This window comes from Hyposmocoma kahamanoa, unplaced genomic scaffold (assembly GCF_003589595.1).
Source record: "Hyposmocoma kahamanoa isolate Upper Pololo Valley unplaced genomic scaffold, ASM358959v1 192, whole genome shotgun sequence".
In the NCBI taxonomy this organism is placed as follows: domain Eukaryota; kingdom Metazoa; phylum Arthropoda; class Insecta; order Lepidoptera; family Cosmopterigidae; genus Hyposmocoma; species Hyposmocoma kahamanoa.
Window position 1 is genome coordinate 8,507,264 of NW_020653719.1, and position 15,461 is coordinate 8,522,724.

The following is a 15,461-nucleotide window of genomic DNA, read 5'->3' on the forward strand; positions in this document are numbered from 1 at the left end:
AATACCTAATGGTTCCTAAGACACTTTTCTTGTATCTTCAATGGTTTGGGATTTCTCCATACTGTCCCAGTTAAAAAAACGCTGTATAATGTATATTGGGCAATATATTTGTACGTATTTCACCATATGACGACACAAAATAAGATGACTTCGTTAACATGACGTCATTTCATAGAAGTGGTGTAATTTTAAAGCTGAACACGCATTACTCAGCATCCTACGTGGCGTGGCTGATGACGTCATCGCCATTTTTGTATTTTTTTATTTCATGACGATGGATACAAGTCCTTCTGGAAATATTAAGAGACAAACATAGAATTTAGTATTCTTTATAATACAGTGTTGCCAGATGGTTACATTTCTTACATTTTTTGTAACTTTTGAGCCACTCGCAACTTTTATTTTTAAGACAATTTTCGTTACTTTAAAGTTGATATTTGTTATTGCAAATTAGACACCCAAATTAGACAGTAAAGTAACTCAGAGATGGTGAAAACAAAATGAAATCAATCAGTTACGGGTTAAAACCGGATTTACCAAACCAGAAACTTGAAACTTACTATTCAAGTTAATATAGTGAAACAAAATTTTCGACTCATGGGCCCTGGGCAACATTGTTCATAATTTAACAAACTGCTAGATTGTTTAGTGATACGTTTTTGTCGTTAATGCGTTTTAATTAAATTATTTATTGCTCAAATTTAATCGCATAATACACTCAACAATATGACAATACTTATGCGTCAAAATGCTGTTGACGTCATCAAGATTAAAAAATATCTTTATTTCATATGCAATAAAATTACACTAAAACACTTAAATTCATATCGACAAGTAAGAAACTCTAGCGGTTGCTATTTGTAAATAGATACACTAACCAGCACGTTTAGCGGAACAAAAAAATTGATAAAACAAAAATGGTAACGTTTAGATTCACGCAGCTTTACTCAACTTTTATTGAAATAAAACGGAAATTGAAGAAAATCCATTCTTTTTTTGGATTTTGTGACAAAGCAAAAACAGTTGAAAATTTAAAAAACTGTTTACCATATTCACTAGAACGCAAAATCAACGAACCACTTGACCGTCCGTGTATTAATAGGAAAATAAAACAAATTAATGAAAAAAATGACAAGACTAAATTTTTGTACTCGAATTGGACCTAAAATAGAAAAAGTAAAATATCTATAATAAATAAAATAAACCGACAAGTCTTTTGAAAAAACCATTGCACTATTTTGGGTTTTCACCAGTGTTCTGGAAAATGTGCCGGTTAGTATAGTTGTTCACATTAATAAGTTAAGTATTTGCTATATTTATTTCACTGAATATCATAATCTGTTACTACCATGATAATCATATATTTTTTTGTAAAAATACTCCACTAACGTGTTATTATTTCGAAAAAACACAAAGAATGGTGAGGAAAAAGGCACTGGAGGTCTACCTCGACATACGAAGCAATGATCATCGTCCTAGTTTCAAATCGGATCGGAGCTACCACGAAACGCGTACTAAGATCGTGATTTGACATAAGTCCTTACTCCGAAACGTCAAATGACAGCTTTCGTAGCGAATTTTGACATTACCTTCATCGTAAAACTGACATAATGTAGTATGTACGAGCTTCGTTGCGGACGCAGTCACGTAGTTTTCGTGGTAGACTTCCTGGTTCAAATCCAGTTGGATCGAAGGAATTTTTCTTTGTATTTGTTCGATTTTTGTATCAATAACAACAGGTAATATTTAATTTAAAATATTTTATAGATGCCACCTGAAAAAGTCCAATTACCGTGGATTTTTATTAAACTATATACACTTTCTATTTTTTAACAGTCTGTTCTATCAGTCTATGGTATTGATTGTTTTTCATCTTGGAAATAACGAATCAAAAACACTTTTAATGAAGATACAAAGTCTCTGCAGCTTGGAGACAGACTTAAGATACAATAGGGAGTCAAGAAAAGCACGTAGCCATAACGGTATCATTCTGTCATGAATCAGCCAGTATATTATAGATACTATTATACCTACGGGGCCAGTAGCTTTGTAGATAATCACAAAATTGACAAGCTGAACCAAATTACTCGTTCATGGTTCAATAATCATCATAATCATAATCGTCGTCATCCTGTCCATTTTGCAGCATGGCAGCTAGTGAGAGCTCGTGTCCCGCGTCTGTGGGCTCTGCCTCCACTTCGTCCTCGTAGTCGTCGCCAGGGTCTGCGCACACAAACGGGTTGTTGTATTAGTTAAAATGTACTAAATTCGATGCCTTACTTCGTCAAACTCGTATCTTACAAAGAGTGATTATTTAGGAGATGGCAAAACTTTCTATTGATTTTAAATTTCTTATCAAGGGTATTAATTTCGATGCATTACTTTAAGAATAGGTAAAAGACAGTGTGCGAATACGAAGGAAATGTAATGTGAGATCAGCCTGCAAAATTTGTATACACAATCTATTTCTTGCATTTCAGTAACTTTGTGCTTTAAGCATAGATAACCTCTTAATAGATGCCGCATACAGGGCAATTGACGCGCACCACACATCCGTGCAATTGATCATATACAAAATTTTGCAAAAATTCATCACTTAGTTTCGACCAAGTATCAGACACGTGCGTATCTCCTGATATTCCTGTATTGTTACGCTAGTTTTAGTGAAACGAACTATAAAAATGACTATCTGTGCCGAGAAATGGTGTGGAAAAACATCCAGGACCTCAAACTTTCAAAAAGACGGAATTACGTTTCACCGGTAAGTTAACTACGTTATTTCGCACAGGTTCGGACAGGTCTCTTTTTTTATTATAATCTTACAATTAAGCGCCTCTTTTTGTCGAAGACACGTGTAACACTAGGGTTGGGAAGATTTGAAATCGTCATCTTAATCACTATAACAAATATTATTAGTATATTATTACTTTTTTAACTACGTTTATAGATAGCACTTATTGTTTATTATTCTTGGATTACGTTTCGTGTTAAATTGGTTACATAACTTAGTTTTAGTAATATGTTATTTTATGTCTTCTTTGATTTTATTATAATAGTTATTCTTGTAACGTAATACAATGAATAACAAATTCATGTTTTACCTTATCACCTTACATTGTATGCTTATAAACCTTCAATTATGACGTTATACATCCTTACCTCCATAATTAATTTCATTAGTTATGCTTTTGTAAATACGACAACTTATAATACTTAAGTACCTTGTTTTCTTAAATATCATTTTGCTATCGTAAGTCATTCAATAATTTACATACATACTACCGTCACGCCTGTCTCCCATAGCGGTAGGCAGAGCTTCCAGTAAGAAAGCCCACTTTAGCCACGATTAGCAAAAGTTTTTATTAAAATTTTAGTATAACTTAGTGCACTAAATAGTGACAGGTTGCCAGCATGTCGCCTACATATATGACACATTTAAAACCCAGGCCCTCAGTCGACTTTTACGATTTGCGCGGAATCATAAACATCAGCTGTTGTCAACATTTTATGCCTTTCGTTTGCTTCCAGATCAGCATGGAAGAATTTAATAATTTGTGTTACAATATTATCGTTTTTATCATTGACTTACAAATAAATGGACGACGGGTCTAATACAAAAACCACGAAAAAAATGTCCCAAGTCAACCTATTCGAAATTTAAATTGTAATGTCATCGTAGTATCGCGCTGTCAGTCGAACAAATGAAGACTAAAGCGGAGTTTGGCGCTCTGTATACGATTTTAGCGCCTTACAAGTGCGGACACTTTTTAGCGCGGACCCGACGTCCATATAATTGTAAGTCAATGGTTTTTATTGACTAATTGGATGCAGACTGGTACAAGTTGCCCATCACTATCTGTAAGTGCAATTTGAGTGCATTTCTAGTTCAACCTTGAACTAGCGAATCAGAACAAGTACAAAATTATCAACAGGTAGCATCTATTAGGAGGTTATCTATGGCTCTAAGGTACGAGTTCGAGAAAGTAAGGCGACGTAATTTAGAATTCTGTTAAGGATCTGCGCACACAAACGGGTATTGTATCAATTATAATGTACTAATGTAGAATTCTCTTAATTGTTATATTTATGAAATCACAATTATTATGAAATTACAGTCTGAGATTTAAAGTTCTGAGTGACACTGTAACCGCTATGGACAGGCGTGTCGCTCACCACCAGGCGCACGACTTGCTCGTCCTGTCACTTGGTATCATAAAAAAATGCAATCATCGCTTAAGAGTCTATTCTACCTTAGCTCGTATTCCAATTTTTCCCTTACTAATGGGTCATTTTGCTTGGTTCATTAAATTTTTTACAAACTAAATTAAAGCCATTCGAAAAATATACATATATCGTATAGTATACTTGTTCTATTTAGTTTAGTTGATGTAAAAAAAAATCATTGGTATATGTAAAGTATCTATTGAATATAGCGGTTTTCTTGTAAAATTTCGAGGTAAATTTGTGTTTTTTTTTTCACCACATCAGTAGGTATATATACTCAATTTTACTATATATTTTTTCCTAAGCGATTGATTCAACGCTTTCACCGCTATGCGGAATTAACCGAAGCCATTTGAGATAGTATAGACTCATAATTCAAGGTCATAGTTTTCAAAACATTTTTAATTCGCTCAAATAACAACTGAAATAGTCAAATTGATTAAATTGTCACTAGTACTAATTTGGAAGGCAAATCCCAGGAGAACAATGAAGAAGAAACCTTACAGAGATATCTGTTCACATACACAATTTTAAAAATATCCTAGATAGGTAGCTGATCGGTACCTAAATCAAAATTATCTAAAATTGTAATAACCTTTTGTATTAAATTTTTATATTACGATAGCTTTGAAGTTTGTAAATTGCCAATTTTTAATATCAACTGACCTCTTATTGTAGAAGCGTGTACGCAACTTGATTTGTTACTTTGTGGAGATGACTCTTGAGTAACTTTTTTAATCTCTATTACTAATTCGGAAAGTAAGACTCCTTCAAAATTTATAATAATAACGCACACACTCAACATAGCCCCGCACTAGGGAAACCCTGTGTCGCGGGTGCCATGGACACACACATAGACAACCTTCGACATACAAACATAGGAAATGAAACTTATTTTTCGGATCTAAATCTCGTACATTTGTTTTTTTTTAATGAAACCAACGTTTCGGGCCCTGAGATGGTAGTCATCAACTAGTTATGTTTACTATTAATAATTCATTTCATATAGTACGGGTACGGATATAATTGGTAATGAAGAGAAATCGATTTAGAGACTATAATTTCAGAACAAATAACAAACAAAATAAAAAGGAATCGATCTCGTCTATATGTAGTATCATAGACGAGAGACGAGATTCGGGACTTGGGGGTTTTAGTAAACAGAAATTTGAAGTTTGACTCACATATTATAAAAACGGTAAACAAGGGTTTTGGGATGATGGGTTTCGTACTGCGCATTGCTAAGGATTTCAAGAAGTCTTCATCAAAAATAAAACTCTTTCAAGCATTGGTACGACTTGCACTAGAATTCGAAAGTGTTATTTGAACTCCACATTACGAAGTGTACATCAAAGGCTTTCTATATCACTTGGCATATGGTGATTTGAGGAGACTTGATTTAATATTCCTACATACACTTGTTAACGGTTCATTAAATTGCCCTGAGTTATTGAATAGGTTGCTATTCAATACTCCTTGTAGGTTGCCTAGGGAAAACGCTTACAACTTTTTTGGCATACCAGACTCAAAAACGAACCTCGGTCATTTCACTCTTTTGCCAAGGCTCTGCAGGACGTATAACTCAACAGTTACAAAAGAAGGCTGGGTGATGTCATAAATACATAAATTACATATCAATAAATTTTATAGTACTTAGTAAATTCTCTGAAATTTATATTTTAATATTTTAATTGTTAAATCAGTTTGTGTATATCGATTTTATAAGTAGATAAATTAATTATATATTCGTATAATTTAAAAGAACAATAATTTTGTTAATATTTCATAATATATTGTTGTCATTGCATGCTGTGATGTTCCTCAAGTGTAGAAGCACTTAGTTTTAAGCTATTATGTTCGATATTTATGTGTAGTGTTTTTCTATGTGGAATGTCCTGAATTAATAGATAACAGTTAACTTAAACAACGAATTAAATAATCAACAAGCACCCAACAAAAAGTCAACAAAAAATCATAAAATCAACGGCAACAAAACGAAATTTGAACAATTACTCCTAAAACATCAGGCAAAGCTCAAAACAAAAGAAAAGGACCCGCATGTAAGGTGTATGCACGTGTAAAGACGCGAGATTAACAATAGCCGATTCTATGGTGTAAATTTCTATGGATAAATATTCCGTTTTACGCATCAAGTAATTGAGGTAATTTATTTTTATCTTTATCATTTATGTACTGTAATTTTTACTTAAAATTACAATAAAAACAAATATCGTTTGTTTTTCCTATATTATAACAAATTCACTATTTCATTTTGTAACCTGATTATGAGAATAATTAAAAATAGTATGCACGCAACGTAAAATTTCAAAAATCACAGTATCCATCTTATGTGGAATGGACTATAACGCTTTTTTGTTTGAAAAAATAAAGACTTAATTTCCTATGTGTAACAATCGCGAAAACCTAAGAATTCTATATGGAGTAGTTTCATAAATTACCAGTTAGGGCTGGTGTAGCCGGCGTAACAGGTGTAGGCGTAGCAGGTGCAGGCGTAGCTGGGGCAGTTGTAGCAGGTGAGGGCGCCGGGGAAGCGGCAACGGGACTGGCTATGTTCAGGGTGGGGATTGTGGGGGCTTTCTTCTTACGCTTGCGGGCGGGAGAGGCCGAAACTGACGGCTTGGTAGGTGTTAGTGGTTTGGTGCTGAAACAAAATACTCATTTGCCATAAAATACTAATTAAACCTTATGATCAGCGATCGGATATTCGGTCGCTATTTACGTAAAGTTCCTGGTTTTTATTGCCCACGAAAAAATAATGTGGACATGCCATTCTGACTATATACTTCGTTTCAATCCATTTTCAACAAAATTTAAACAAACAAGTCACTGGCCCGACCACAGACGGTTTAGTGATGGCCGATTGTAATGCCAACTATAAATCGATTAATTAATTGAATGAATCGATTTGTTCAATTGAGTCATACTGGCGGTTTTCCCTACATCTGCATATTTAAAATTTTCGAAATTTTAATTTTAAGCCCTCCTTCAAATCCTTACACTCCGATTGCGATTGAAATATTCGATTTACTAATCGATTACAAAAACTTTAATTGAATAAACCGAATGTTTATTTTGTACAGCACTATGCAACCATAGACAAGGCATAAGATGTATAGACGAAAAATAACCTCACTTTTGGACTACCGTTTTTCAAATACAATTTTACGATGCTATTGAAATAAATATTGTTGGAAAAAGTGATGAGATATCAAGTCGAAATCTTCGAAATATACACGTTTTGAAGTGTAATTTATTTTACCCAAGGAATAAATGATTCTTTGACTTTGACTAATTCTAAACTGTTAGCCTCAGTAAAATGGCTTGAGTTCTATGTAAAAGTAATGACCGCTACCACAGTCTCCTGATCATCGCCATTCTTTCTACATCACGTCTAGGTCATGTAGTAGGATCACATTCGATGTACATATTTTTCTGTGTACCAAACAATTGTTAAAATGTTGTTTTATACTTAGTTGATTTATAGTTATTTAGTAAATAATGTTAATAATATTAACTTGGGATTGACTAAATTGATTTATGTATTACTTTATTCAGAAAAGCATGTCCTCATTATTTTTTCGTGGAGTCAAAAATTCAATTTAGGTAAATAATGCGCCTGATTATCCGGTTACTACTTATGATACCTTGCAGTCAAGTTAAATCTATACGGATACGGCGCTTTAAGCAAAAAGTATTAAAAGTTTTCTCTGCGGTAATTTTTGAGAAATTGCTACCGTCATAGTGTCCTACCCCCGCTCCTACGTTTTGCATCGGACTGATATAATTATGCTAGAGCTTTTTTATTACCGTTTAGAGCGATGTATTTCAATATGTTTAGTTTTGTACGAAAGTAAAATATGATGAATTATTAAAAAGTCGTGTAACAATACGTGTTGTTTAGTTGATATTATTAAGAAATAAGCCTGTACAGTGCAAATTCAGATAACTTACTCTAGCACAACTGGAGTTTCTTTTTGCTTGTCTGGCACAGGAGTTCCTGGTTGGTCTAAACTCTTCAATATGTCGTAATTGATCTTAGAACTGATCTTCTTCTCTGCTAGCATCTTCTCGATAGCCTCTCCTGCAGTCGCTGCGTTAATGGCTGTGCGCTTCTTGTACGTGCCCCGCAATTTCTTCTTTTTGTCTTTACCTTCTTCCCGATCTCTGGCGCGTTGCTCTTCTTTTACTGCAGATAATTATTTTTAGGGTTCAATATTAGCAATTATGCAAAGTTTGATCTGTCTACATTAGGCGCGTTGCTCTGATGGCCAGTGGGAAGGACATTGTTTGCGGACGACATGACTAGATGCCCGCAAAACACACAAACTTTTTGTTCACTCATATAAAGTTTTTCTGACCGTCTATGGTGACACCCTTTGTCTCAAATTACATTGCAGTGGAATGGAATGGAAGCAGAGACGAGTAGGCGCCCGGGTTTTAACCCGGCACTTAGTTATTAGTTAAAACCCATTAACGCCTGAAATCAAGAGCAACAACTATTTACGACGAAATATTTCGATGCCTTACTTTCTTAAATTCGTATCTTATAAAGAGTGATTATTCAGGTGATGGTAAGAGTTTCTGTTTATTAAATTTTTATTGAATTGATAGTCAATTATTTTTTGTGAAATTACTCCACTAGTTTGTTATAATTATTAATACAAAGATCGAACAGTCAGAAAAAACACTCAGAAAAAATTCCTTCGATCCGGTCGGATTCGAACCGACGTCTTCTTGCATACCGTGCCAGACGCTATACCAACTAAGCCACGGAACGAACCAACGGACCTCACGAATTTTTCTATGTGCTTGCGTGGTGTCTTTGTACTTGGTCTTTCAACGACTTTTTTTTTCTCTTTATTTCAAATTATCTTATCTTATCAAGGGTGTTAATTTCGATGCGTTACTTTCAGAATAGGTAAAAGCCAGTGTGTCAATATGAAGGAAATGTGTTGTGGAATCAGCCTGCAAAATTGACATATACAATCCATTCTTTGCATTTCAGTAACTTTGTGTTTTAATATACGAGTTTGAGAAAGTAAGGCGACGATTTGTAAATCGAGTTTTGTTCAAATGTAATGATATTATTACAAAATGTTTATTGCTTGTTTACATAGTTTGCTTTTCTACTGACTGGATTCACTTGAAAATCGCATTGAAATGAACCGATACAAAAACTCGTTATTGTATATATCTGGTAGTCTGAATCCACAGTGTGAGATATCATCGAAATGTCTAATAAATATTGAATTACACCAAATTCAATATTATTTTACGCGTAGAATGTTTCCGCTTCAAAAAACAGGGCTCTCAAAGGCAACTCCTATGGTGTTGCAGTCCATGGGCATGAACACCTTCAATCAAATAGCTTGTCTGCTCCTTTGCCTCCTATTTTATATTTAGAAGCAGTAGAGCGAGAACAAGATCTCTTCTATGATATTTTTTTTTCTAAATAAGATTAGAAAAAAAATATCGTAAAACAGAATTTAAACTTAATTGTATTACAAATTATATAGCAGCAGTAGAACCCCTTGTGAAAGACTTTGTCCGGGGAAGTACAGCCACCTTATCTATTTCTCCCGCCAAGCAGTAATGTGAGCATTGCTGCGTTTTGGTTTTGAAGGGTAAGGGTGCTGGTGAAATTACAGGCACATGGGATTTATAAACTTATATTGTCTCAAGGTGACGGGCGCAGTGCACCTCAGATCTTTGCGACTTAAAGCTCAGAGTGGCACTACAACTGCTATGGATGGTCACTTAGTATCTTAAAAAAAGAACCCCATACTAACTCTTTTGCTCCTTGAGATACCCGGCGTTAATCTGATGCCACAACCGCGTCTTATGCTTGGACTCCTCTTCGCTCATGATGAGCGAGCTGATATATTCCTCATCCTTGTTGCTTAGCAGCAGCTCGTCAGCTTGCAAGTCTTTGCTGAACTGATGTTTAGGTTCTGGTTTTATGAACTTGTCCGTTTTGTCCTCTGGCGGACCCAGGCCAATTATAGCTAAGTCTGTACCTGTAATATAGGAATTGAGATATTAGTTTTGATGGTTTTGGCAGTTGTAAGAATTTATAAACGTGAGCTGTCAATCGGAGATGGAGAACCTAATGTACATTTCACAAATTTAAATTTAATTGTTTGTGTTTACGGTCCCGTCTTCACGGTCGAGTTTCAGTGTCGAGCTTCACGGTCGAGCTTCACGGCGAGTAAATGTATGTGTATGTGTGTGATGCTGACGGGAAAGTAGCACCCCTTGCAGGTCTATATATTGGACATTGTATATTAAAATGAGGTAAATAGTAATATAATAATAATGTACACACTCATAGCCCGACAGCATTAGAGACACCCTGTGTCCCGGGACGCGGGTGTCATGGACACACAAACAGACAACCACAAATTACACGCAAACTTACTAGAGAAATAAATTAAGGCCATATAAATATTTCTCCCGGCTCGGAAAATCGAACCCGGGACCTCAACGTGGCAGACCACCATGATAACCGTTCGGCCACGGAGGCAGTTAAATAATACAGATTTAGGACTTTCGTCGCCGTGGTCACCTGATCGATTGAGCGTGTCTGTGGCGTATATCGTGGTAAGAAACCCATAATTAGTAAGAATCATTAAGTAGTAAGTAAGTAATTGTAAGTAGCTAGATATTATCATAAAATGAAAATAACAAAATTAAAATATTCGCTGCTAATCTATTTATTTAAAATAATCCGTGACGTATCCCGTAAAACAGCGCGCTAATGCTACCTGCGCCTGAAGTCATGACGTCACATACCATCAACACCATGAATGGGTAGGTGTTTAAAAAATATTCTTTTACATACATTAAAACGTTTATGCTTTTACGATTTCAATCTCAAGAAATAAGTAACGTATCTCAATAATAATATTATTTATCAATAAAAGATGCTAGCAGAACAGCTAGACCTAATTCTTCACCTACAACGCGCTTTGACTGTGAAAATTCCATTTTTATGGATGACAACGCTCGCGCCCACCGGTTTGGGGATGTGGATGCGTATATGCAAGAGATTTGAGATCCGTCGTTTGGATTGGCCAGCTCAAAGTCTCGACCTCAATCCAATAAGAGCATGTCTGAGACATTCTGAAACGACGAGTAAGGTCAGTGCAGACAGCCTCAAAACATCAGGGAACTAAAGAATGACATCGTCGCGGAGGAGAACATATACCACAAGAGGCCATAAGGAATATCTTCGAAAGCGTGCCTAGAATACAAGCTGTGATTATGACAAGAGTAAGGTCAAATTCATTGCTAAATTGTTCCTTTACACTATTAAAAAGTACAAAGATGTTTTAGTTTTTCTTTTACTTGACGATTAGTATTCTATTGGCGACTTAAACTTGAACGATATTTTCTCATTGATTTAATCGAAATTTATGGAAAAAAATTGCTGACACTTCTTTCCGTATATTCATTTATAAGATTCTGAGGATATTGGTTACTTAAAAAATCAAATTAACTGCAGTGACCGTGAAATAGTTTATTTTCTAAGGTGCCCGTTTTTTTTGCAAAAAGAGTGTATAATAAAGTAATAAAATCGGAACTTCCAATGAACGTAGTGTTTATTGGGACTTCGGAGGTACCGTCTTGTTTTTTTACCTTATTTTTTTATCATTTTTTGTAAACAGCTATATTTATTTACTAATATTATGCTCCCCGAATTTTGTAAAACAAACAAAAAAAAAACAAAAGCAAAATAAAAACAGAACAAGTTAAAAAATTGCGTTGGCGCAATGTTCTTGGGTGGTAGGTAAAATGCTTACTAACTTTTTCTTCGCTAGCTAACAATATACAGGAAACCTCAATAAATATGTATATATTTACATATCGGGAAATTTCGGAAACCTTATTTCGGAATGCTGTTCTCCGAGTTTTCCCGATGTGTAATATGTACAGTAAATTCGTATCTTAGCAAGCAGACAGCGTATGTGCAAACGTGGGAATTAGGTGAATAGTTAACGCTTTTTACGCGTTCTATAACAAATTGTTGCTATTTTATAATTGTTCAAGTTTTTACTTATATTCTAGTTACGTACGCGTTAAGGCTGTAAGGAATTTGCCCGTGGTAGTTTGAAAGCCGGCTTTGTTACCGTTTTGTTTTGATTTGTTACCATATTCTGTACGGTTCATAATAGCATATTGGCGACTAGACCAATTTGGAAAAGAACCTCTCTGAATTGTCTGTGGTCTGGGTGTTTTAGTTACCACGAAGTTAAGCTCGTTGTTCTGGTAACGATACTCTCGTTCTCCGTCCGACATCTGTCCAAAACAATTACTGTCAAATAAGTAATACTTGACCATCGAGTATACCTACCTATAACCAGAAACAGAGACGAAATAAGGGCCACACATTCCTGGTAATTCGTCAGTGATACATCACTTATAAATATCAACTCTCGTTTGCACTGAAATATAGTCAGCGCCAACAACTGACCTGTGTAAACGTCTCCGTATATTCCAAAAATATTCTGTATTTATTGTAATAAAGATAATATCTCTAACAATGGCGTGCTGTTTCATTTGGAGGTGTGGGGAAAAACAGCAATACATCTGATTACAAAACAAACGGAATCAAATTTCATCGGTAATTAAATATTAAATATGTAATTTTGCAATTTTCGTCCATTATAGCAAAGCTCAAGGTAACTGGTCTGTAACTGGAAAATTGTTTCGAATTCGGTTCTCAGTTGTCACAATAATGATATGGCAGAATAGTTTTCAAACAAATTAAATGACATTTCGTCTCTATTTCTGGTTATAATTATACTCGATGTCGTCGACTAAATTTAAAAGACAAAGACAAGTATGAAGCTTCATGCGCATCATGCGTCTTTTAATTTAATCGAGTATCAGTACTTGACACTAATTGTTTCGGTCTGGTGTGCTGTCTACCACATTATTGTTATCGTTATCTTTTTTATTATTATTATGGTCATTTATTTTACATTATCCCTTGTCCCACGATCTTAAACGATACGTTTTGATTTTTTTTATGCGAGGGGCTGTATTCCCCGGCAATGGCACAGTCAGTCGGTGTCAGGGACTCAGGGTCAAGAACAGCTGTATGTGACACGCCACAAAATAATTTAAATGTGTGATTAATTGAATTAGTTTATTGTCATATTTCAGTGAGCTTGCTTGTGTATGTTGTTCCATGACCTTCCATTTTCCCGCAAATACTAAGGTAGGGCCAGCGCAAACTGGCATACGGGGATTTTTAGTAGCAGTAGAGTTCCTAGTGAAAGAGTTCGTCCAGGGTAGTACTGCCACCTTTACCTATTTCTGCCGCCAAGCAGTAATGTCAACATTACTCTGTTCCGGTTTTGAAGGGTAAGGGTGCTGGTAAAATTGCAGGCACATGGGACTTGTCAACTTATGTCTCAGGGTGACGGGCGCAATAGTAATGCCCCTAATATTTTTACGATTTAAAGCTCTGAGTGCAGGCGCACGACTTGTTCGTCCCGTCACTAGATATTACAAACAAAAAAAACGTAGAAGATATTATTATATTCACGAGTGTATTTGTTATGCTATTTTAACTATAATGAGCTATAAATTGCAATGCTCTTGAGACAGACCTCAGAGCATCGCGGCACATTTCTGTCGGCGTTTCAGAACATTGTAATTTATATAATTGAAATAGCTTAAAATATAAATGAGAAATCCCCTGCTTTCCCGTTCGCCGAAGTTTGCGCCGGCCTTTAGTGTCCCTTTTGTTACCGCGTCTGATCCACCTTTTGTTACCGCGTCTGATCCACACAAGTGTCTTTATACTTAGTACCTAGTGTCTTTGTTTATGTGAATAATCAGTTAATTTAATATTTATTTAAATTTGTATTGAATGGATATTCAATTATTTTTTGTGAAATTATGCCACTAGTTTCTTGTTATACACATATCGAACACTTAGAAAAAAGTCCTTCAATCGGGCCGGATTTGAACCGACGTCTTCTAGCAAACCATGCCAGCCGCTATGCCAACTCAGCCACGGAACAAACCAGCGGACCTCACGAATATTTCTGTGCTTGTTGTTAGATTTTTTGTATTTTTTTTTTCAACGATTTTAGCCGTTAATTTTTATTTGTAATTTCATTCAATTGAATGAAATTACAAATAAAAATTAACGTTTTTCATAACTAGATATTTATTTGTATCTTACGTTTAAAGGTTTTGATTATATGTCTTTAATGTCTTTCTTTCTAAATCCAACCGATTCAAATTATTATTATTGTTTTAAAAAAGTAACGTTATACTTAAGAACTATTTATAGTATATCATGGTGTCATAATATACTAACAATTAAATGCCAATAAGAAAATGTTCAGCTGTGCAGGTTCCTCGGTGGGAGTCAATCTAGAAGTTCCTGTAAACTCGAGGCTATTTCTAGCTTACTTACGTCACTTACCGAGTCCTTTTTCGAACTTCATGGTTTCGTTCTTGGGCTGTACATCCTTGGCGATCTCGCCGATGATATGCAGTGTGTCTTCCGCTGCGAATCGTGACGCTTCAGCTTCTTCGGATATGCCTTCATCTGTTAAATGATACGCAAGGTTTCAATCATCCTTATGATTCAGGGTGACAGACGCAGTGGCAGCACTCCTTAGATCTTTGTGATATAAAACTCTGAATATCACTGCAACTGTTATGGACAGACGTGTTGCTTACCACCAGGCGCACGATTTGTTCGTCCTGTCATTTGGTATCATAAAAAAAATACATTGCATTTGACCATATATTTAGGGCCAGAGCAAACTGGTGGACGGCGTGGAGAGCACAGAAGAGAATCAGCGCACTGATGACGAACATCTCTTACAAAAATGCGAGCGTCCGCCAGCATACCACAGCGTCCGCTTCTTCCCGTTTGCCGCTACCCCGCATGACTGGTGGATTCCGTCGCATACAAGCGCCTCCCGCACTAGTATAATCTTCTTCAGCCCTAGTACAATCTCGCGTGTTCTTCAATACCGCGGAGACAACTGCGCTGCGATAATCCAAAGTCGGTCTCAGAGCATTGAAATTTATGCCTTATCAAAATTGTAACAGCATAAAATACACATTGATAAATGTATATCCTCTGCCTTCCCGTCTGCCGCTTTGCGTTGGGCTTTGGTAGCAAAAATTTTCAATAATGAACTTTGTAGAACCAATTGATTGGGTATTAAGTAAGGATATGTGAA

At 35.6% G+C, this 15,461-nt stretch overlaps 1 protein-coding gene across 1 annotated transcript in view; it reads right to left on the reverse strand.

Annotated features, from left to right (window-relative positions):
• Positions 1 to 1,280: 1,280 nt before the first annotated feature.
• LOC113226526 (transcription factor IIIB 90 kDa subunit) overlaps positions 1,281 to 15,461 on the reverse strand; it is a 55,161-nt gene continuing 40,980 nt past the window's right edge. The window contains exons 7-11 of the mRNA XM_026459173.1: positions 14,690 to 14,815; positions 10,035 to 10,262; positions 8,197 to 8,431; positions 6,684 to 6,886; positions 1,281 to 2,223 (exon numbers count right to left, since the gene is read on the reverse strand). Of these exons, the coding sequence (XP_026314958.1) occupies positions 2,099 to 2,223; positions 6,684 to 6,886; positions 8,197 to 8,431; positions 10,035 to 10,262; positions 14,690 to 14,815 (917 nt within the window). The 3' untranslated portion in view covers positions 1,281 to 2,098. The remainder of the gene's footprint in view (positions 2,224 to 6,683; positions 6,887 to 8,196; positions 8,432 to 10,034; positions 10,263 to 14,689; positions 14,816 to 15,461) is intronic.